At 43.3% G+C, this 23414-nt stretch overlaps 1 protein-coding gene and 1 pseudogene across 1 annotated transcript; one reads left to right on the top strand and one right to left on the bottom strand.

Annotated features, from left to right (window-relative positions):
• Positions 1 to 5733: 5733 nt before the first annotated feature.
• LOC136542363 (SH3 domain-containing protein 3-like) lies at positions 5734 to 10274 on the top strand. The gene is made up of 10 exons (XM_066534755.1): positions 5734 to 5939; positions 6377 to 6499; positions 6743 to 6812; positions 7281 to 7429; positions 8518 to 8619; positions 8713 to 8910; positions 9004 to 9066; positions 9156 to 9245; positions 9332 to 9406; positions 9740 to 10274. The coding sequence occupies exons 1-10, from the start codon at positions 5880 to 5882 to the stop codon at positions 9854 to 9856; spliced, it is 1047 nt and encodes a 348-aa protein (XP_066390852.1). The 5' UTR covers positions 5734 to 5879; the 3' UTR covers positions 9857 to 10274.
• Positions 10275 to 18306: 8032 nt separating this feature from the next.
• Positions 18307 to 22394, bottom strand: LOC136542362 (protein FLX-like 1; annotated as a pseudogene).
• Positions 22395 to 23414: the final 1020 nt, after the last annotated feature.

The following is a 23414-nucleotide window of genomic DNA, read 5'->3' as shown; positions in this document are numbered from 1 at the left end:
TTTTTCGACCGGACGCGTCCGGTCCACCTTGACCGGACGCAGACCAGCGTCCGGTGCTCAACCCTACCTACTGTGCCGTCTGACAGCTCGACCGGACGTAGCCTTTTAGCGTCCGGTCGTTGAGTGACCCAGCATCCGGTCAGTAGACCGATGCCAGCATCATTTCGACCAACTCTATTTCAACTCTAACTTCTTCACCCTTGCTCAAATGTGCCAATCACCAAGAATTTTGCATCCGGCGCAATAGAAAATAGACATTTCATTTTCCCGAAAGCGCCGAATCTCAACCCTGCAAACACCTTGTGCATATGTGTTAGCATATTTTCACAAATATTTTCAAGGGTGTTAGCACTCCACTAGATCCTAAATGCATATGCAATGAGTTAGAGCATCTAGTGGCATTTTGATAACCGCATTCCGATACGAGTTTCACCCCTCTTAATAGTACGGCTATCAAACCTAAATGTGACCACACTCTCTAAGTGTCTTGATCACCAAAACAAAATAGCTCCTATGGTTTATACCTTTGCCTTGAGCTTTTTGTTTTTCTCTTTCTTCATTTCAAGTTTAAGCCCTTGATCATCGCCATGCCATCACCATTGTCATGCTATGATCTTCATTAGCTTCTCTACTTGAAGTGTGCTACCTATGTTATGATCACTTGATAAACTAGGTTAGCACTTAGGGTTTCATCAATTCACCAAAACCAAACTAGAGCTTTCAACTATGATACCGTTGTAGCTTGAGTGTAACAGTTGCAAGGCGAACCTGTACTTGATTAGAAGAAAGTGGAGCTTGGATAGGCACAATATAGTAGCAAGGAATAGCAATAATTTAATTCAGAAATTACAAGATTGAAAAGTAGTCCCAAGCTAGTCTATGTCGCTAGCCTAAACTCATCCTGAACCTAGTTCAAGCAAGCAATACAATACAACTCAGCACAAGGACTCAAAAGGATGCAAGCACTTCTGAACTTTTTTTTTCTTCTTTATTTTCTCTCTTTTTTTAGGTGTGGCTTTTTTTCTTCTTTTGGTTTTTGCACCTCTTTGCCTTTTTCTTTGTTTTATGTTTTTTATCTCACAAAAGTGCCGCACATAAGAGATTAGACTTTAGATATTTCCACCATGGAAGAAAAATACTTAACCGAGGAAGTCATAGAAAGAATTGCTAGACAAACCAAACTCATTCACGCAACCCACTCCGTGACTATTTTAGATCCAAAGAAAAACTAGAGATCAATCTGATGCAAGCCACACTAGAAAACAAGACTTGACACTAGACCAAGAACAAGATCAGAACACAACGAACACTAAGACGCGGCGAGGGACGACAGTTCAATAAAACAAACTGAAATTAAAAAAATTACAAAGGCACAGCGGGGCTATAGGACTAGAGATATGTGATAGTATATATTTTTTGAGCTTTTTGTGGACTATAGGTAAAATAAAAATAGTAGCAATCTAAAGGGGAAAACAAAGTTATACCTAATGGGCAACAAGGTCTCTGATACCACTTGATGTAGACAAGGCCCGATCTTCTGAAAGGTATAATAGCGTCGATTAGTGGAGACTCGACGTTCACGATCTAGGCTTTGAACCAAGACTAATTTAAACCCCCACAACCGTTACACCACTGCTCCATTGGTTATCAACCACGCGAACACGATTGACCTCGCCAAGAAGGCTTTCCTACAAGCGAATCGAGAATACAAGCAAGAACGAGATAAACATAATCTAAAATTGCAAATAAATATGAGGCTTATGATAATGAGAAAGAGTTCAAGTCTTTATTTGAAAGGACTAATCGCCACAGGCGAACAAGATCAAGAACTGGGGCCCTGGTTCATAACAAACGGCCTTAGCGGCGACAGTTGCAGCAAAATGACGTCTGTTTCACGAGGAAATCAAGAGCCAAACAAAACCTAAACCCTAAGGAGAGCGACGACTGCTATTTATAGAGTCTTAGGCGTCACCCCCTGGACGCGCCCCTAATAGGCCCAAACACGATACACGGTCCAACGGACCAAAAGACGGTGTCAAAGCACCCTGGTAGATTCTGGACGCTGACTTGTTTCGATGATTCCAGTTGATTCCGAAGGTCTTTTGATGTGAAACTAATTGGGTTGGCTTTCTTATCCAATTAGCTTTCCATCCATATGTGGATCATTGAAAACGGAGTCCGGATGCGTCCTGGATGACCAATGTAAGACAGACTGGTCCTGGAACCCGAGACAGACTCAAACTTGAGTTGCTTTGGGCCTCCACATCAGGGACTCGAACCAAATTAGCCTCAAAGCTCCTTCTTGACTTGGACACCCTCGCTGATCTCCTTGGTCTCCATATGGTTCTCCAAGCATAGTCATATGTATGGAGGTTATGTCCTCATCATCTTGCCCTTTGGTATTCTCCCGGTAATTGATAAAGTATTCATCTTTGATTGGTTCACTTCTCTACGCGGTGGTATAATCATCTCGCTTACTGAAAGTGTATCTAGCCCTTTAGTGGGTTTTGGATGATTAAATGACAACGTGATTAAAGGACTAACCTATTTGCTAAGTGTGGACAGATAATAGGTTATCTTACAAGTACTTAATGAAAGCCAAAATGATGTGTTGTTGTGTAAATAATCTAGTTCAAACACAAGACAACAATGTAAATAGAATTTATGCAAAGACTTAATTATTGTGGGATTTCCATGTACTATGTGAAAATAAGCTTGTAAGAATTAATTAATGAGACATAAGGGATTGCATATGGATTGGTCTCATATTTGACAACAACAACAAAGACTTTAAGTCCCAAACAAGTTGGGATAGGCTAGAGTTAAAACCCATCAGAAGCAATCAAGGTTCAGGCACGTGAATAGCTGTCTTTCAAGCACTCCTATCTAAGGCTAAGTCTTTGGGTATATTCTATCCTTTCAAGTCTCCTTTTATTGTCTCTACCTAAGTCAACTTTAGTCTTTCTCTGCCTCTCTTCACGTTACTATCCTAGCTTAGGATTCCACTATGCACTGGTGTCTCTGGAGGTCTCCGTTGCAAGCTTGCTAAATTGAAATGAAAAAGATAACAATACATGAATGGATAATTCAACACAAGATGTGACTTGATGGCTTGAGATGGTGAAGATAGCAAGGAAAGGCTTTAAGGTACTAAGCAAGGGTGAAGGGCAAGCGATGGCTTGGCGGCCGAAGAACCTAGCTAGGGTGAAGAAGAAAGTACTTGCATTTAGTTGAGGTACTAATCAAGCTATGATGGCCACATTTATGTGGAGGATCAAATCACTATTGGAGTGTTTGATGGAAGTGACTTGATACATTTGTGATTATTCAAATTTGATGAATGGAATCAAGTCATGTGCTCAAGATGGGTATGCTCAAGTGAAAAGATCATTATCAACATGTTAGCATCCCTATTTGATGAAGATTGAAAGAGACGACATCAATTCAAAATAGATCAACTCAAGTGGTATAAATTCATTTTTCCTTTTATCTTAAATTTAATAGGTATGCCGTACTATTAAGAGGGATGCATTATGTTGATAGATAATATTTCATAAGTGCTCAAGCCAACCCATGTGAGTTTTGAGTATTTGAGCGACAAAAGAGCTAACTTTATTTTTGCTGGTCTGGCAATACCGGACGTGTCCGGTATTTACCCAGCAGTGGTAAAATTGTTGTTCTCGGGTTAGTTCATCGGGAGTTTCGGCAAGGGTCGGGAGTTCCGACGTCTCGCACTTTAACTATCTTGGAGGGTTCACTGTCCTAGTCATACCGGACGTGTCCGATATGCATGACCAGAGGCCAACGACTAGTTTTTAAAAGCCTTGAGGGTTGGAAGTTCCGATGGTCGGGAGTTCCGGTATTCATCGAGAGTTCCGGCACCTCACATTGTCACTGTAACTTAGTTACCGTTGGGGCAGTGTAAGTCATACCGGACGTGTCCAATATGCTGTCCGGTATGGCAACGGCTATAAAATGGCTAGTTTTTCCAAGGGGGCTATAAATACCCCCAAGCCTCCATCTTTGAAGGCTGTTGATTCTGCTGATACACACACATGTTTTTGAGCCTTGCCAACTCTCCTAACCCTCTCTTAGTGAGTGAGTGATCAAATTTGCCAAATCAAATTATGGGTTGAGTGAAATTCAAAAAGAGAGCAATCCAACCACTTGTGCATATTGTCAATCTCGTGATTCGCATTTGTCACTCTTGGAATCTTTGGTCCTAGACGGTTAGGCGCCGCCGGAGAGCACCCGAGAGATTGTGGTGTGCCTCAGAAAGTTTGTAACGATCGATTTCGCCGTTTCGGAATCATCTAGTGGAAGGAGGAAAAGGAGTTGAAAAAGACTCCGACTAGAGTGACCTTCGTGGTACCCTCTAGGGCTGACCTTCGCTGGGTCGCCCGCAGCCCCCTCAACGGAGAGTAGGACTCGAACGAGTCCGAACTTTGATAAAACAAATATCGTGTCTCAATTTGCATTTTATTCGTTATTTGTGTTGCTCCAGCTCTTGTGCATGTTCTCTGTGTATATTGTTACATCTAGTAGTTACCTGCATTTTGGTTCGAAGATATAAATCGAAAGGAGCAAGTTTGGGGCTGATCTGCAGAAAGCGTCTATACCGGACACGTCCAGTATTCATACCGGACACGTCTGGTATTAGAGTTCTGTGCTAAATTTATTTATTCTCATTTCTAACCTTGTGTTGCAGGGTTGTAGCTTCTAGATATATTATTTATATCTTGTATACTTTGTGGCTAATTTGTGAGGGGTGGTACTACTCTTTATTTGGAGTTTACATTTTGAAAACTCCCTTCACTAATCATTTTTGCATTTAAAGGTGTTAATTTTTAGAAACGCCTATCCATCCCCCTTTAGGCGGCATCCTAGGTCCTTTCACTTACTCATTTACATTCCCGCAAACTAGCTATATCAAACTCTTTAGTGTAGCTAGAATTGAGAGCTTGCTTCGTTGATTAAGTTCATCTAGTGGGGCTCTTTAGTGTAGCAATTGTGAGAGCTCTTAGTGAGTAGTGACCTAGTGGATTGTGTGTCTAGTGATCATAACAACTAGAATTATTGGATAGGTGGCTTGCAACCCTTATAGAGGTAGAGCAAGTTTACATTTCGCTATTTGTTATACTAATCAAATTGCTCTAGTTGATTTATATATTTTAAATAGACTATTTACCCTCTCTAACCATATTAGGACCTTTCAGCGACGTGGTCGGGGTCGCCGGCGAGGAGGTTGTCGGCGCTGGCCTCGAGGGCGAGGAGCGCCTACAGCGCCGACCCGTGTACCTCCCCGGCCTCCACCCTCTGCGCGGTGTCGTACCGCAGCTCTGGTAGCACGTCGAGAGGATAGGGTCATGTTTGGGGCATTTTGGACATTCTGACTCACTGCACCCACATGTAAGGCTTCTGAACCGTTAAAACCAAACAGAACATGGATGGAATGACGTGGAAGACATGAAATTTTAGCGTCATGATATTAGGGTGCGCTTAAACTTTTTTTTAGTGATGGCACCTAATAAAAAGGCCCGAAAAAAATCGCCCCGGACGTTGCTGGCTTGCTGAGGCGTGGACCTAATAAAGTCGGATCTGGTGGGGCCACTCATCCGGAAGTAATGGGTTTTCTCCTACTACTCGTTAGCACGGGCTGGGCTTTCATGGGCCGGGAGTGGCGTGTCCATGACATGTCTGTGTCTGTAATAATACTAGAAGCGACGAACGATGGACGTCCGTGATTGTTTGGAACGGCAGCGTGTTGGTGCCGGTGCCGCCGTCCGTCTGGGTAGCGACGGCGCCACGGCCCACGGCGGCTTCCGGCTTGTGCGCGTGTGTCCGGGCGAGAGTGAGAGGGAGAGAGGAGCTGGGAAGAGATGGAGGCGCTGAGGAAGCAGGCGAGCAAGTTCAAGGAGCAGGTCGCCAAGCAGCAGCAGGTTCCGGATCCCGCTCCCGAACGCCCGATTCTTCATTCCGCCTCTCGGTTCTGTGCTCCCGCCGTTGCGCGTAGAAAAGGGGCGTGATTTCGCGGTGTTTGGTTGCTCAATGTGTCGCGAGGCTGCCGCCAGGATGTGGCTGAGAGATTGCTTTCGATTTTAGGGGTCTCGCGGTTCTCATGTAGCTGGATCTCGGGGTTCCAACGCGAATTTGCATTTCTTGTACCGCGTGGATCTGCGAGCCATGGGGGTCGGAGCTTTGGGGCCAAGAGCTGGTTTTTTAGGATGCACGATATCTTTTTTGTGTTCTGTTGTATCTTGCTAATTTGGAATGTGAATTGTTCATTAATCATTATAGCTCTAGTGTGAAGTGGACGTTGCAGTTCATTGTTCATTAATCCTTTCCTTGCTTACATTTGTGATTTAAAAATTTTCAGGCTGTTATAAAGCAGTTCAGTACTACTGGTTATGAGCGGTCAGATTCCGTTGTAATTGATGAGGTTGAACTACAGAGACATCAACAGCTTGAGAAATTGTATACTTCTACTCGTTCTGGAAGGGTAAGAAGGGGAGGATTATAGATGGCCTTTTGACCTATCTATTGATGTGAACACCTGGCCAAAAACTGATGTTGCATTTGCATTGTTCAATATACATCAAACAAACAAACATAGTCTTTGTATATTCAGTGCACTAATAAATATTTTTTTCGAAGGAAATGAAGATTTCATGATTGCAGTATACCCTTTACTGAGTTTCGTGATAGCAGTTGTTACATTTCTGTGATGTATCCACTCTAACAGGATTTCCAGAAGGACATAGTTAGAGCAGCTGAAGGTTTGGTGTCTATTGGACACAAACATATTGAAGTGGGTATGTACTTATGTGGCTCATGTCAGTTATCCTTGGTTAATTCTGTCATGTTGAGATTTCTTCACAGCAAAAGAAAGTTACATTGTTATTTTGTCGTATTTACATTTTCTCACATAGTAGAGCCATTGGTTAGGGTTAGAAATAGGATATCTACCCTCCAAAACTTAGTGTAGTATGATGCTTTGAGCTAGAATAGTCAATTGTGATTGCAGCTATCTAGGATGATAAATTCATATGCCCTCCATCTTGGGAAGGAATCACTACTATTTTCAATGGTTATCACCACTATATTTCTAGAGGTTATTTTAGCTTAGTGGAAAAACTCGTGAATTTCAAACAGGGTTTAATCAGTTTATTTCTTTCTTTCTTTTGCAGTGCATGCTGTTACACTTGTATGCAAGTCTCCCAATTGAATATCTATGAAATAGTTTGTTAAACAGCTGTATCTATTCTTTCTTTTGTCCATAGGAACAAAATTTTCTGAGGATTGCTATAGATATGGAGGTGAAAATAATGCAAGTGATGAAGCCCTTGGAAAAGCAGCATCACTGTATGGAGGTGCTTTGAGAAATATTGAGAAAGAGTATGAGGATTTCAACAGAATTTTATCTTCTCAGGTAAGTGCTGACTAATCTTTGAGTCTGTTTCCCACATAAGGGATCGATTTTGGCCAACAAATAAACCTAAAATGTACACTGAGAGGCCTCTCAATTTAGGCTTAAATTGAAACCCCATTAGAATTGAGAACAAATCATGTTGCTTCATTAGACTAACACACGATCCTGAAACATGTTAATCAGCCGTAAGGACCAAGGATATCATCAATTAGCCTGTTTAGTTGGAGATCACTTGTGGGAATTTATGTGTAAGGGGGTTTTGAAGGCTCTTGGTTGGTTGTCTGGTTGGCAGGCAGGAAATATAGGTGTTATGGGGAATGCATATTTCAGGGTACAGTTACCATTCATGGAGTGAGTTGCTGATTGGAATAGATTTGAATAACCTTTTGAGGCAGATGAATATATCTCAGGCACAGGAAGTAAAGCCATGCTAAAAATAAGTCACTTTAAGTACCCAGTGCAGAGAGCTCCCGCTCTGTGCGGGGTCTGGGGAAGGGTGTTAGTGGCAAGCCTTACCCTCGCCTGTGCAATGCGACGAGACCGCGACTCGTGGGAGCTCTCTGCAGTGGGTACTTAAAGTGACTTATTTTTAGCATGGCTTTACTTCCTGAAATTTCTAGACGATATCATTGGTGGACGTAAATTTGTATTGAAAGTTTCCATTGGTAGCTGGAGAGTGTGGTGACACCCTAGAATATCCAAGATGTTGGAAGCCTTTTTGTTTGAGTAAAGTTTTCACAAGTCCATCTTAGTCTCATGAAAACCAAAATGTTGAAAGTCTCCTTAGTGGTAACTTTCTGATACTAATAATCCAAGTTACCAAGCATATCATTCTGTTTCTGCTTTGCCTTTTACTTCCCGATTCATATGATATCAGTAGCTTGTCTATGGTATATTGGAATCGATCGCCATACGCATAGTTTCTGGTTGTTTGCTTAGAACAGCCTTTTTCAGTGCAAGTTTGAGTCCAAGCCTTCTGAAATATATCATATATGCCATTCTGATAGAAATAAGAACACACGTATGTGTGAGGTATTTGGATCTCATTTAGATACATTTTAAGTTTCTTACATTTGTTGACATTTCAGACTATAGACCCATTGAGGTCAATGGCTATGGGTGCACCCCTGGAAGATGCTCGTGGTCTTGCACAGCGCTATAGCCGGATGAGACATGAAGCTGAGATCCTCGTATGTACTAGTGGCTTAATCCTTCGCTGCAAGTGAGCAAATTCAAATTGCTGCTGCTTCCATTTACCATGATCCTTCTTGTTTGTTCAATAGTCGGCTGAAATTGCTAGAAGAAAGGCACGGGTAAGAGAAGCTCCAATTCCTGAGCACACTACAAAGCTTCAGCAGTCAGAAGCTAAAATGATAGAGCACAAAGCAAGCATGGCTGTGTTAGGAAAGGAAGCAGCAGCTGCGCTTGCATCTGTTGAATCTCAGCAGCAACGAGTGACCCTTCAGCGGCTGGTTGGCGTGGTGAGATTGCTTACTTATAATATGTGGCTATTCTATTTGCATTGTTTGTTACATTCATTTATTTCTTTTCCTTGGCAATTCGTCTCGTTAAAGGTAGAAGCAGAAAAGTTATTCCATCTGAGATTAGCTGCTATCCTTGATGACGTTGAAGCGGAGGTAGAGTTTTCACTTTTCACTTTGATTGTTATGGGAAGTTGTGAAAATTCTCTTGCGTTCCTTTTTTTTTTACGTTTTCTTCTTTGCAGATGTCCTCTGAGAAGCAAAGGAGAGAATCTGCACCACCTATTATATCTTCGCATAAGCGTGCTGAGAAAGCCCAGTACTTCCTTGCTGAGGTGAAACTGAGTAACTGGCAGTAAAAAACAAGTATACATCGTATTTTCCATTTATATGTACAGTATCAATCTTTTTTGTGCTGCAGGCAATGCATAATTTCAATGGAACCGCAGAGAAGGAACTGAGCTTAATTGTTGGCGATTATGTTGTCGTTCGTCAGGTCAGTGTGCTCTTAACAGTTTCAGTTGTGGAAGTAATGTAGTACCCACTGGCTAACCTGGCTTAAGAACTGTTAACGTGATCATAAGAAACCATTGGTCAAAGACGACCAGTTAGTATATGGACACTTGTCCTCCTGCAGTGAGTGCAAACTGCACAGTGGCTGCCTACAGGCTTGTAGGATGAATTGGTCTATCAGTTGCTAAAAAGAATCATACTATGGTGGAAGGAATATAAGAATGAATTAGCCTGTCCAAACAAAAACACTACCCACTAACTGTCAATGCTATTTTACTGTATGATTGCATCCTTATTCTTTTTGTGCCTGCACCAGATTGCTCCCAACGGCTGGGCGGAAGGAGAATGCCGAGGGAAGGCCGGTTGGTTTCCGGCCGCCTATGTTGAGAGGCGCGAAAATATCCCCCCGAATAAAGTTTTCCCGCAAGCATAAGATCATAAGGGGTCATCTGTTTCCACTGCAGAGTTTGCGGGTGGCAAATAGCATTCCCTGCCACAGATACGCAGTTTGGTGCGACCTAACCCTGGTATTGGGGAGTTGTAAGCCTGTATGTAACTTCCGACCGGTTTGATGCTTCGGTTCCTGTGGTGGCCTAGACTTAGAACAAGATATGTCGGCACGTGCTGTGCCTGCACGCACATTGAAGATGTAGCTTCGCGTGTGTAACTATCCTTGATGTATCTATCATGTGCTTGCGGTAGCATAGGTCTTCCCTTTCTCTGCTACTGACGAGTGTAAACTGTAAAGTGATCCTTGCTTGAATTTTTTTTTTGTTAGTGTGTATCAGTTGTTCTGTACAATATGGTTTTTGAATGATACCATCCGGCCATCAGAGCTTTGACCCGTCGAAGTTGTTTTCCACCTGTTTCAGCCATGGTAATCTTTTGAAGGCTCGTGGTATGGTTCGGTATTGGAAATCATTGGATGAACACACGGTGTATAAGATTTTTAGTGATATGGCTGTGATCACAGAGGAATTCAATCCTTGAAATCGGTTTATCATCAGCTTACTTCTTGAAATCGGCTTATCAGCATTATCAACAGCTTACTTGGGTTGTGTACGCTTTAAGGATCCTAAGAATGCTGCACATGTATATCATCCTATCAGCCTGTTCGCTTGTTGGTTTCAGCCAGAGCTTATCAGCCAGTCAACAATATTTTCCTCTCACAATAAATCAGCATCAGCCGGGTTTATCAGCCCAGAAACCAACCAGCGAACAAACCGTATAAAAGAGCTAGTTTTTTTTAGGGAGGGCTCTTCCTCTATAATAACCGTTCGATCTGTACGCCGTGCTATATGAGCCATTTGTCATACCTGATCTTACTCTTTCTCTATAACAACCGTTCGATCTACACGTCGTGCTATATGAGGCATCCGTCGTCCGTGATATTACATGTAAAATGTAAGATTCCTATTCAATTTCAAATGTGTCACGGTACGTCTAAAATCCCACCCGTCATAAGGGGGTGTTTGGTTACTACAGGGAAATTTTAGTCCCTGTTCCATCGGATGTTTGGACACATGCATGAAGTATTAAATATAAACAAAAAAAATAACTAATTGCACAGATTGTGGCTAATTTGCGAGACGAATTTTTTAAGCCTAATTAGTCCATGATTTGACAATGTGGTGCTACAGTAAATATGTGCTAATGACGGATTAATTAGGCTTAATAAATTCGTCTCGTAAATTAGTCTTCATCTATGTAATTAGTTTTATAATTAACTTATATTTTTTTTCTCACAACGAAACAGCTTCAGCTGGCTTATCAGCCAGCTTTAATACCAGCCGAACAGGCCCTAAAGCAAGGTCGTATTATTATGAAAGCCGCCAATCCAGGAGACATGAAGCAGAGGCAGCAGTGGGTGAAAGACAATCATCCTATTCGCTTAACTTATAAGTCGTATTTTTTCAACTAACAAATAATATTTTTCTTTTACAACAAATCAGTTAATAATTTTTTCAGCCATGGTAGCCAAGCATGCAGGGGCAAATGATGCTACCAACCGGTTCAGCAACGGAGGCTTATCTGCAATCCGGCTACAGGGTACAGAGTACTACCTGAGTCTGCCCAACCCCCAGGGCGACTTCAACATGGTACGCACGCACGTACGTTATATATTATTTTTTTAGCTGGTTGTTAGTTTATTACGTATATTTTGGTGTACATATACGTTGTTTCCGTTAGTTCTATCCAATATCACGAGAGATTCTCAACTTATATAGACCTAATACCTATCTAGTTCAACATTTTTTTATTAATAATTATCCGTAAACATCACATTCACAATTGCACATCACATCACATCACACGTGTCCGATAGAAAACATTCAATATATTCACGCTTAATTCAATAAATATACGTTCCCTGAGAAAATTGACTATTTGTCATTGTAAATAATGGGCTTCGCAAAATTATCATCCGAAAGATTAACTTCGTAAAATTGGCAGCCTAAACACGTGTACCCCGATTTTGTTGCCATAATCCCTATTCAGTTCCTTTGTTAATATTTATTGGGAGCCTCTTCCAAGCGAGAGGATATTACTGCTCTTCTCTAGATCTTAGCAAGTCGTGGGTTGGCTGCTGGCGCGGCTTCCAGGTTGGCGCAGGTGCCAGCGTAGCCACGTCGACGTCGGGGCAGTGGGGGCGTGTCTGAAGGGACCGTGACACCTAAGAGGGGGGGTGAATTAGGCAACTTAAAATTCTAACTCTAAACTATAGCCTCTTTTTCAATCTCTAACAAAACCTACGCAAAAGATAATTTATCTAGATATGCAACTACGGTTTTACTAGTATGTTGCTATCTCTACCGCAAATGATAATAATATGATCAATGTAAATGCGGAAGCTTAAAGAGCAAGGTAGAGATATGCAAACTCCCGTCGATGACTCCGGTATTTTTACCGAGGTATCGAGAAGCGCGCAAGCTTCCCCCTAGTCCTCATTGGAGCCCCTCGCAAGGAATCCCTCGCAAAGGCCAAGCTCCCGGGCGGGTAACTCCGTGGATAGTCTCGGGTCTTCCCCACGCGCAAGTGGGTCTCCGATGTGCCTCTCGGCAAGCCTCTCCCGGATGCTCCCCGCCGTCTTCACTGTCAAGCTTCCGGCCGAAACGCCGCGGGCCTTGTTCCCTCCTGTACACGGTGGCGGCCACACCACAAACGCGGTTGGTGTGATCTTGCAAGACTTCAAGCCCCTCTGATGTACAACACTTGTGCTCGCAAGTACGGGGTGGCAAGAGGTATGCAAACCTCACTAAACACTAGGCAAACACCTAGAGCAAGCGCATAAGCGGTGGTCTAATCAACCTAAGCACTTCATAAAGCACTTATGCTAATCATCTAATAAAACACTAAGCACTATGCATATGGAGATCGCTAAAATGGTGTATCAACACTCTTGGTATGTTTCCTCAGCTCCACACTCCTCAAATGGCCGGTTGGGGGTTGTATTTATAAGCCCCACTGAGAAAGTAGCCGTTGGGGTCGAACTCCCACAATTCTGCTACTGACCGGATGCTGAGATCGTCCTGACTGGACGCGTCCGGTCGTCTCGACCGTTGCAGCCGCGAACTACCGATTGGACGTTGCCAGCGTCCGGTCGCCTGCCACCGGACGCGTCCGGTCGCAGTTTCGCGCTCCTGGAACCTCTCTGTACTCGATCGGACGCTGTGTTTCTGCGTCCGGTCGGTTGCCGCCAGTGTCCAGTCCAGTGTCCGGTCGCCTGTCTACCGAGCCACCAGTCCAACGTCCGGTCACGCTTCCAGCGTCCAGTCCAGCGTTCGGTCGCCTCTGCGAGCTCGTTTCTTCGTGATCTTGCGTACGGCTTGGTTCCTATCTTCATGCTTGACTTTGCTTGATATCTTGGGTCTTTTCTTGTGCTCCTAAGGTCTTCCTTAAGGTGTTGATCATCAGATCATCACATCGCCTTCATACAAGTCATGTCTTGCACCCTGTTGGACTACAAAACAAACACTTGCAAATTCATTAGTCCAATTTGGTTGTGTTGGTCATCAAACACCAAAATCCAAAGTAAATGGGCTTAGGGTCTATTTTCCTTACAATCTCCCCCTTTTTGGTGATTGATGACAACACGACCAAAGCAAGCAAATGATAGAGATTTTGAAATTTAAAAACTACCTACTTGCTAGGAAACAATGCAAAGGGCAAGGTTATATGATGCTAGAAAATCCTACTTAGATGCCAATCGAAAACCATCTTGCCCTTGCAAAAATCCCTATGTGTCATTATGGATTCCTACAGATTTTACCATTACTTAGTCTAATCCATAATCCACTTTCCTCCCTTTCTTAGACCATTATCACTTGTAGACATCAACTTGATGCTTGCCTTTGGTCCTTTAAATTCTCCCCCTTTGGCATCAAACACCGAAAAGAAAGACATTAGTAGCACAAGGGAGGATCAAATTTCGTGATCCTTTGTGTATAGAATGAAATGGATCACAAAATTTGACTCTCACATTATATAGACTAAGCTCTCCCTAAATGTATGCAAACATATGGTAGAAAGCAAAGCATATGCATAAATAGCAATTTATTGCACAAGAGAGTTTAATCTATATAATGCATGGAGAAAGCATATAAATATGGAATGAAAACAACATGATGATGCCAATTAAAGAATGATGCTTAACTCCGAGGACTCTAATTTCCTTATAATGAGACTACTACACATAGGTTTGAAAAATTGATACCATTTTGAACAAGTGTTAGTCTCAAAGCATACAAGTTGTAGATTAAGCTCTCCCTAAATTTGTGCACACAAGTGTTGAATACTTGTAAAATTTATGTACATTGATTTAAGTACCAAAATACCACTTGAAAGATGATATTTGGGAGAGATTATCTACAATTTGGACTTCGGCACATATTAGATAGTTAATTGTAAAACAAGCTATGTGCCGTGCTCCTAAACAATTTTAAACCATGTAGGTTTGCTCCAAGGGTTGATAATGAAACCGAGCAAGCCTACTATATGATATACCTATTGAATGCATGACAAAATATTTAAGCATGTAAATGCAAACATTAGGCATATAAGATAACTAGATGCTTTAAGAGTATACCAATTGAAAGACAATACCAAAAGAAATAAATGCTTATTGAAATTAATGACATCTAGTTACCTAACATGGGAAAGAGAATTTGGGTCCATAGTATTCACTAACCTACTTGGTAATGACTTTGTTCATCATGATGCACCCCATATAATGCATCCAAATTTTACCAAGTCTCCAAATTCTCTGAAGTCCGATGGACTTCTCACTTCCCTTTCGAGATCCAAACTTTCTTGGTGCTCTTCATATTTGAAATGATTTCCTTTGGCACCCAAAAGCGTTTGGCCCCATTGTTGGCTTGCTTGTTCACCTTGATGGCCACCACCTTGTCATTTTTCTTCTTCTTCAAGAGATAAGGTGTGGAGGCCTTCTTGTCCACCTTGTTGGTGTAGGTGTTGGAGAGCTTGCTTGTTTGCTTTTTCTCCTTCTTCTTTGCTCCTCCCTCATTCTTCACCTTGCACTCATAGGATTTGTGGCCTTATTTGTGCCACACGTAGCAAACCACGGTTTGTCCTTCATCAAGCTTCTTCACTCCCTTGACGGTGTTATCTTGATGAAGTTAGGTTTGCTTTGCCTTGTCTTTCACTTGAGTCAAGTCCTTGGTGAGGCGAGCTACTTCTTGCTTGAGTTGCTCATTCTCTTTTGCAACCTCTTATGTGCATGTATCTCGTGCCATAAGGCACACACGAGAAGAGCTTGATGATGAGTGCTTGTGACCTCGCCTCTTGTGATGGTTTTCTTCTTCACTTGAAGAATCATCCCATGACCTTATTATTGTGAGGGCTTTGTTCTTATATGCCTTCTTCTTTGTCTTGGTTGTGGGCTTATTTGGACAAACTTCCACAAAGTGCCCTAACTCGCCGCATCCATAGCATCCCCTCTTTCTTTGCTCGTTTCTTTTATTAGTGAAAACGAGGTCTTGAATTTGGATGGGCACACCCTCGACATTGAGCCTTACGATCATCTTCTCCACCTTTTTGATAAGTTTGATTGATTCTTCATCAAGGTCGGAGGTGGAGGAGGAAGATTGATCATCATCACTTGATTCTTGTTCATCATCATCATCCTCCTCTTCTTCTTCACTTGAGGAGCTTGAGCTTGAGCTTGACTCAACTTTCTTGCCCTTCATCTTTTTCTTCTCGCTACAAGCGAGAGCTTTGCCTTTGCTTGATGAAGATGCTTCTCCTTGACCCATCTTACGTGACATTTCAAATGCCACTAGCTTGCCAATGGCAATGCCCGGGGTTATGTTGCTCAAGTTCTCCATGTTGTGAAGAATGGTGATGATACTTGCATATTTCTTTTGTGGTAGAACGGAGATGATCTTCCTCACGATGTCCGCATCATCTAGCTTTAATAATCCTATTGAATGGAGCTCATTGATAATTAGATTCAATCGAGAATACATATCACGAACAAGCTCATCATCATTCATAGCAAAGGAATCATAATTTTGCTTAGCTAGACAATGTTTTTGCTCATGAACATTACTTGTGCCGTCATGGAGCTCTTGGAGTTTTAACCAAATTTCATGAGCGGTATTTAAAGTAAACACTTGGTTAAAAACATCCATGCTAAAAGATTCAAACAAGCAATTCTTAGCTCTAGCATTAAAATACATTTCTTTTTCGTCACTCTTTGTGGGCTTTTCGGGATTCTTAATGGGTTTCATCCCGTCATGAGTGACTCTCCGTACACCTAAATCAACTGCCTCAAGGTGGCAAGCCATTCTAGCTTTATAGTATGGGAAGTTAGTGCCGTCAAATTGTGGAGGCCTAGCGGTATCCATCCCAACCACTCTACAATAGCGTCGGCTCAACGACGGTTAAGCCAAAGGTCCAAAAATAAGCCAACCGGCTCTGATACCAATTGAAGGGACCGTGACGCCTAAGAGGGGGGGGTGAATTAGGCAACTTAAAATTCTAACTCTAAACTATGGCCTCTTTTTCAATCTCTAGCAAAACCTACACAAAAGATAATCTATCTAGATGTACAACTACGATTTTGCTAGTATGTTGCTATCTCTACCGCAAATGATAATAATATGATCAATGTAAATGCGGAAGCTTAAAGAGCAAGGTAGAGATATGCAAACTCCCGTCGATGACTCCAGTATTTTTACCGAGGTGTCGAGAAGCGCGCAAGCTTCCCCCTAGTCCTTGTTGGAGCCCCTCGCAAGGAATCCCTCGTAAAGGCCAAGCTCCCGGCCAGGTAACTCCGTGGATAGCCTCGGGCCTTCCCCACGCGCAAGTGGGTCTCCGATGTGCCTCTCGGCAAGCCTCTCCCGGATGCTCCCCGCCGTCTTCACTATCAAACTTCCGGCCGAAACGCCGCGGGCCTTGTTCCCTCCTGTACATGGTGGCGGCCACACCACAAACGCGGTTGGTGTGATCTCGTAAGACTTCAAGCCCCTCCGATGTACAACACTTGTGCTCACAAGCACGGGGTGGCAAGAGGTATGCAAACCTCACTAAACACCAGGCAAACACCTAGAGCAAGCGCATAAGCGGTGGTCTAATCAACCTAAGCACTTCACAAAGCACTTATGCTAATCACCTAATAAAACACTAAGCACTATGCGTGTGGAGATCACTAAAATGGTGTATCAACACTCTTGGTATGTTTCCTCAGCTCCACACTCCTCAAATGGCCGATTGGGGGTTGTATTTATAAGCCCCACTGAGAAAGTAGCCGTTGGGGTCGAACTCCCACAATTCTGCTACTGACCGGACGCTGAGATCGTCCTGACCGGATGCGTCCGGTCGTCCCGACCGTTGTAGCCGCGAACTACCGATCGGACGCTGCCAGCGTCCGGTCGCCTGCCACCGGACGCGTTCGGGCGCAGTTTCGCGCGCCTGGAACCTCTCTGTACTCGATCGGACGCTGTGTTTCTGCGTCCGGTCGGTTGTCGCCAGTGTTCGGTCCAGCGTTCGGTCGCCTGTCTGCCGAGCCACCGGTCCAGCGTCCGGTCGCGCTTCCAGCGTCCAGTCCAGCTCCGGTCGCCTCTGCGAGCTCGTTTCTTCGTGATCTTGCGTACGGCTTGGTTCCTATCTTCATGCTTGGACTTTGCTTGATATCTTGGATCTTTTCTTGTGCTCCTAAGGTCTTCCTTAAGGTGTTGATCATCAGATCATCACATCGCCTTCGTCCAAGTCATGTCTTGCACCCTGTTGGACTACAAAACAAACACTTGCAAATTCATTAGTCCAATCTGGTTGTGTTGGTCATCAAACACCAAAATCTAAAGTAAATGGGCTTAGGGTCCATTTTCCTTACAGCGTCCACCACGAGGGACAGACTCGGACCCGGCGGGACTCGAGATGTTGGGGCTGCATCTAGCTTGCCGAGTGCGTTTGCTGTCAGGGCCGCGACGAGGGGTGGCGAGCTCACTCCGAGTTCCTCCATGGTTGTGCCAACGGCCGCCGAGGTCGCTCCGAGTTCCTCCATGGTCGTGCCGGCGGCCACCGTGGTCCCGGCAAGCGCGGGTGACGGCGTGGCGACGCTAAGCACGGGTGGTTGTGTGGTGGCGGCGAGCGCGCCCGCCGGCGGTGCCGCGTCGCGGCCGTCCTGCATCGCGTACGTCTAGGGCACGTGAGCGGCGGTTCTTCGTTTGCGAGCAGTTTCATAGATGCAAATAGTCTCGATCTCATTTCTTCACATCCAGAAGGCCAACAATGTACTTTCGCGTGAAAGGGATTCCCAAAAAATATTAACAAAGGAACTAAATAGGAATTATGAGGGCACGAAACCGCTGTTCACATGAACAGTGTTTTCAGACAGAATAGTATTTTTCTCTCACAACAACCAGCCGAAACAATATTTTAGCTTATTTTTCAGTCCTGCCGAACAGGCTCTATGGCAACAAAATCAAAGTACACATGTTTAGGGTGGCAATTTTGCTAAAAAAATCTTTCGGATGATAATTTTGCGAAGCCCATCGTTTACAATGGCAAATAACCAATTTTCTCATGTTCCCTTGCACAGGCCGATAGAAGCTAAACTAAAGCAAATCTGCGCAATTTATCTACCTGTGCCCTATCTGTTCAACATCTGATCCACTACAACGTTCATACGGTCATGGCCAAAGCTATGTGTACACTTCGGTGAAAGGCCTGACAAATTTGCGGTATTTATCTACGCCCGGACGTCCTTTGCAAGTCATAGGCACCCCAAGAACCATGTGCTGCACTAGTTCCATACTCGGAACCAGAATCAGTGGCAGCATTTGCCTGCAGTAGAGTAGCTTCAAATGAGGACTAAGGGATGTGAGGACTGGTTCTGCAGATGATAAAGTACAAGCCAGATGACATACTTGATTAATGCCATATCCAGAGTTAAAAGGGTTTGCAGCATAATTGGCCTTGGGGTTCCCATAGCTTCCAATATAACCTGCAGTGCAGGAGACAAATCAGCTTCACCTACTATGCCAGATTACAAATCAGCTTCACCTACTATGCCAGATTACTAATCAACTTCACCTTTTATGCCAGATCACTAATCAGCTAACACAGCATCACATTTAACAACAGGCTAGTAGTTTCTCATTAATATGATCTATGAATAGGTTAGGTTTTACGTGGTGGATAGGTTAGGTTTTACGTGGTGGATAGGCTAGGTTTTAGCATACAGATTTTTCACATCTCAAATTCACAATCGTTCTGGCAGCAATCTTTTGGAGCATCATCTTAACACTCGGCTAGTTTTGTTGTCAAGGTCATCTCACCTAATTGATCACATAAGTAGCAGACATTTGGAACAGAAGCGATATACTAAAAAAAAATAACCTCCTGCTCAGATCATACCTTGATTGCCTGCAGACACAACGGCCAGTGACCTCTTCTCCGCGTTAGCAACCTCAGCTCGAAGTTTCTCCACCTCAGAAGCCACTGAAATCAAATTTTTCTGCATCTCCTGTCCCTGCTCATAACTCTGTGCATATCCTTTCTTCTCAAGCTCAATACCAGATCTGCATAGTGGCTCATAATAAATACCATACAGTTAAATAAAAGCAAAGGTATTTGTTGCAAATTCGCCTTTCTCTCTATTGCTCAACAGAAAATCAAAATTCCATTAAATCCCTTTTTGAACATATCATTCCAGTTTGGAGCGAAGTGTGTTTTGACTGGGTTGACCAGGTGAAAGAGAAGGGAACAATGACAATGTTTACTCATAATGCTGATTGGGAAGAGGTAAGGCAAAGCAGGGAAGAGCAGATAAAAAATTAATAATGATTTTTTTTTCTTAAATACGCAGTAGAGCATCATTGCATCATCAATAACGAGTTTGTATGCATGATGAAAATCCTTAGACCTTCTATATTCAAAAAAAGAATAGGTCAAATATTTAATAGAATGTACCTCAAATGTTCTGTTTCATGTTTGATCTCCTGGATTTCAGCTTTTAATGCACACACCTTCTGCAAGTCTTCTGCCGACCGAGCCAAATCCTGTGTTAATCCCTGAACTTGGCCCATGAGTTCCTGCCTCGCTGCACCCAGGTTTTGAATGTCCATACGAACTTGTGCAAGCTCTGCTCTCATTTCATGTGCTGCCCGGAGCTCTGCTTCCATCTTCATTGACCTCTCATAGACCTATTAAAATTATTTTGGATATTACAACCAAAAGAACCATAAATTAATTATATTTGATACAAACAGAACTATTTTATTGAACTAAGTCAGGCGGGTTCCAAGATACACGAATTTACATAATAATATAACATGTGTGTATTTGAAAATATCGGCTGAAAATGGGGCCTTACGTCAAGATAAAACATAAAATCCAACTTATTCCTGTTATGCAGTTTCAAACCTACAACTAATGCAAAACTATGCAATTTCATGGAAAACACACATAAATACAAGTGTAACTAATTAAAAATATAGCATAATTGAACTTGGGTTGGTTTTGCAAGCAAAATGCAGAGTTAATTTTGTGGCTTCAAACAAAAGAGTGGATTCACATGATGTTGGTAAAAAGAGAGAGAAACAAGCATGCATGTGTTACCGTATTCTAAAAAAAAAGTTAAGAAAAAAAGTTAAGTGCGGAAAGAAAATATTTCTACTAGAATTAGTTGAGTTTATATCAACAATGTGAATATAGAGCTTGAGAAGCTCCTATGAACAAAGAATCACGTAGGACTTCTGGATCTCCAGGAAGGTGGAGGCAGTGTATTGTAGAAATCTAACAGATTGCTTAGGGTAAGTGTATGGGCTGTACGACACACAGAAAATTTGGAAACTGGGACATGTTAAAATTTTGAGCACGGCGCAAACAGCAAACATGAAGGAAATGACCTACATAATACATACACATAAGCATGTATTCTGCAGTATCTAGCTTGTTTAATGTATCTGCCTTCTCTGCCGTGCTGTCATCTTCTCCCCATCTTTACCCATTATTCTCTCAGTCTCTCTACATTTTATCTCCATTATTTACATGCAAGAAGACGATGAGATCAAAGGATGTGAGGTTCCAATCTAATGCAAGCTGACAAACTTTCCACAATTGTGACGATGGCATGGACATGGACATGAAGATAAATATAAATCCAGGGTTCAAATTCTCTGGCTTGTCTCCTCCACTATTCCAGAAGCAGACACCTAGCCTGCCAGTGCCAAGGCACTAGGAAGCCTCCTGTCTAGCACCCAAGCACAGCCTAGATCCCTCCTTGCCTTGGCAGACACCAAACCCACTTAGGCGACCATGGCCTATTAAACTATGATATGAGGCAAACTTCCCTCTTTTTCAATTTATATCTAGTGTTACATGGACACAAGTGCAGGTGCTAGTGTCTAATTCAGGCGCCAATGTCTGATTCGGCAGATTTTTTGGGGGCACAGGAAAAAAACACTTGGAATCGAAAACAGGTACCAGAATCTGTCATGGGTGTGAGTGTGTTTAGCTCGTGAAAAAAGGGACATGCGTCCAGGTAAACTTCTATATCTCGTCTCATTTTTCCCCCAACTGCTGGTGCTATGCAAGCCAAAAAACAAACAAACAAAAATGGCACACATACACATTATGATCATTTGTGTGATTTTTGTGGCCGAGGTTTCCAAATACAGTGCAGGAGTGTCATAAATCTAAACAAAGAAGAAAACTGATTAATGGCAATACAAGTTAAAAGTTCACATCGTCAGTACCAAATAGACCCACTGCAACGCAAAATATACACTGCGAAGTCAAGTTTAGCCCGAAATTTGCAAGACTGGGAGAAAATTAGGTCCCTATAGACACCAAACAAACATATAAGAGCCTCCAGAGATCTGCATAGCTTCAGTTTCTGGTTCAATTTGAGCAAGCTGCTTCCAGAGAAGTACCCAAATTTGCAACGCAAAGAAAAGAAGATACATTCAGCCCGTTGAAGCTCGTGAGGGACTAGGGAGAGCGTCCGCACCTCGCGAAGGCGTAGGTCGCTCTCCTCCTGAGCGTAGGTGAGCGCGTGCGCAGTGCGGCCGAGCTCGTGCCGCGCGGCAGCGACCTCCTGCACGAGCGCCACGTGCGTCGCGGCCAGCCGCTGGTTCTGCGCGAGCAGCGCGTGCGCCTCGTCGATCTCCGCGCCAAGACGCTCCTCCAGCGCCGCCACCACATGCGGCTGGGGTGGCAGGGGGCCACCGGCGCCGCCGTGGCCGTGGCCCACGAAATGGCGGAGATGCGGCGGCGGCGGCTCCTGGAAGCTGTCGGGGTGGCCGGGCGGCAGGCGGGACGGGTCGCGGAAGTCGTCGAGGTGGTGGTGCGGGGGAAGGCGCGGCGGGTCGCGCAAGTCGTCGAGGGGGTGGTGGGGGTGAAGCGGGTGGTGAAGCGGGGGAGGCGGATGGTTCCCGCCGCCGCCGCGGGGGGTAGGAAGGGGGCAGCGGGTTGCGGTGGCGGCCGGCCATGGGGAATCGCCGGAACCCTACCGATGGCGTGATGAGGATAGACTGCTTTGCCCCGAAACGTGCTTTAGGACTTTTTTTTCGGAATTTTGAAATTCCATTAACTGAAGCACCAAATGCTGTCACCGATGGGGTCCTCCAGTCCACGCCCGGTACCGTCCTAAATTTTTCAATATTCTCCGTTACATCGAATCTTTGACGCATACATAAAACATTAAATATAAATAAAAAATAAAACAAATTACACAGTTTAGACGAAATTCACAAGACGAATCTTTTAAGTCTAATTAGACTATGATTAGATATTAATTGTCAAATAACAACGAAAGTGCTACAGTATCATTTCGTCAAAAATTTTGCAAACTAAACAAGCCCTAGATAGAAGCAAGCCCCCTTTGGATTGCAAGAAAAATATAGGATTTACATTACTATGGATTGAATGGATTGAATCACTGTAGCGTCATTTGGTTCACACGAATTGCATGTAGGAAAACGTAAGAAACTTTCTTTTGTTTGATTTCATAGGAAATCCATAGGAAAAAAAAAACATCCACTCAAACCTTAGGACCTGTTTGGATTGCGGTAAAAAAAATCTCTGTTCCTGCGTTTTTTCTGTAAAATTAAACTGATTCATATGAAATTCCTACGAGATTCTTATTAAATTCCTGCGTTCCAAACAGGCTCTCAGGTGTTTGGTTTCCTATGTTTCTCTTGAAGTTCATCCAAACTCCTATTTTATTTTTTACAAACTTCCTGTGTTTTTTCATCCCTATGTTTTGCATATGCATTCCTATCTTAGTTCTACGTTTTTTTTTCTTATTCCTACATTTTTCAATCCTATAGTCCAAATGGGGCCTTAGTCTATTAACTTTGGGGACAATGGTTAATGGTTAATAGAGAGCATTAGTCTTATTAACTTCGGGACGGTTATAATAGAGAAACATTGCAAAATTGCTACATACAGGTGCCTTGGCTTCATGTTTGAGGCCATCCATTGCATTCTCTACACGCCGAATTCCCATCTCATGCGTAGCTTTG

This window comes from Miscanthus floridulus, chromosome 3 (genome assembly GCF_019320115.1).
Source record: "Miscanthus floridulus cultivar M001 chromosome 3, ASM1932011v1, whole genome shotgun sequence".
Classification (NCBI taxonomy): domain Eukaryota; kingdom Viridiplantae; phylum Streptophyta; class Magnoliopsida; order Poales; family Poaceae; genus Miscanthus; species Miscanthus floridulus.
This window is presented reverse-complemented; position numbering and strand designations above follow the sequence as displayed.

Bases quoted from the DNA above. Each gene is read 5' to 3' on its own strand.
- LOC136542363 (XM_066534755.1), top strand. From the start codon at position 5,880: ATGGAGGCGCTGAGGAAGCAGGCGAGCAAGTTCAAGGAGCAGGTCGCC. The intron at 6,813-7,280 runs GTATGTACTTAT...TTTTGTCCATAG, and splicing joins ACACAAACATATTGAAGTGG to GAACAAAATTTTCTGAGGAT. The intron at 7,430-8,517 runs GTAAGTGCTGAC...TTGACATTTCAG, and splicing joins ACAGAATTTTATCTTCTCAG to ACTATAGACCCATTGAGGTC.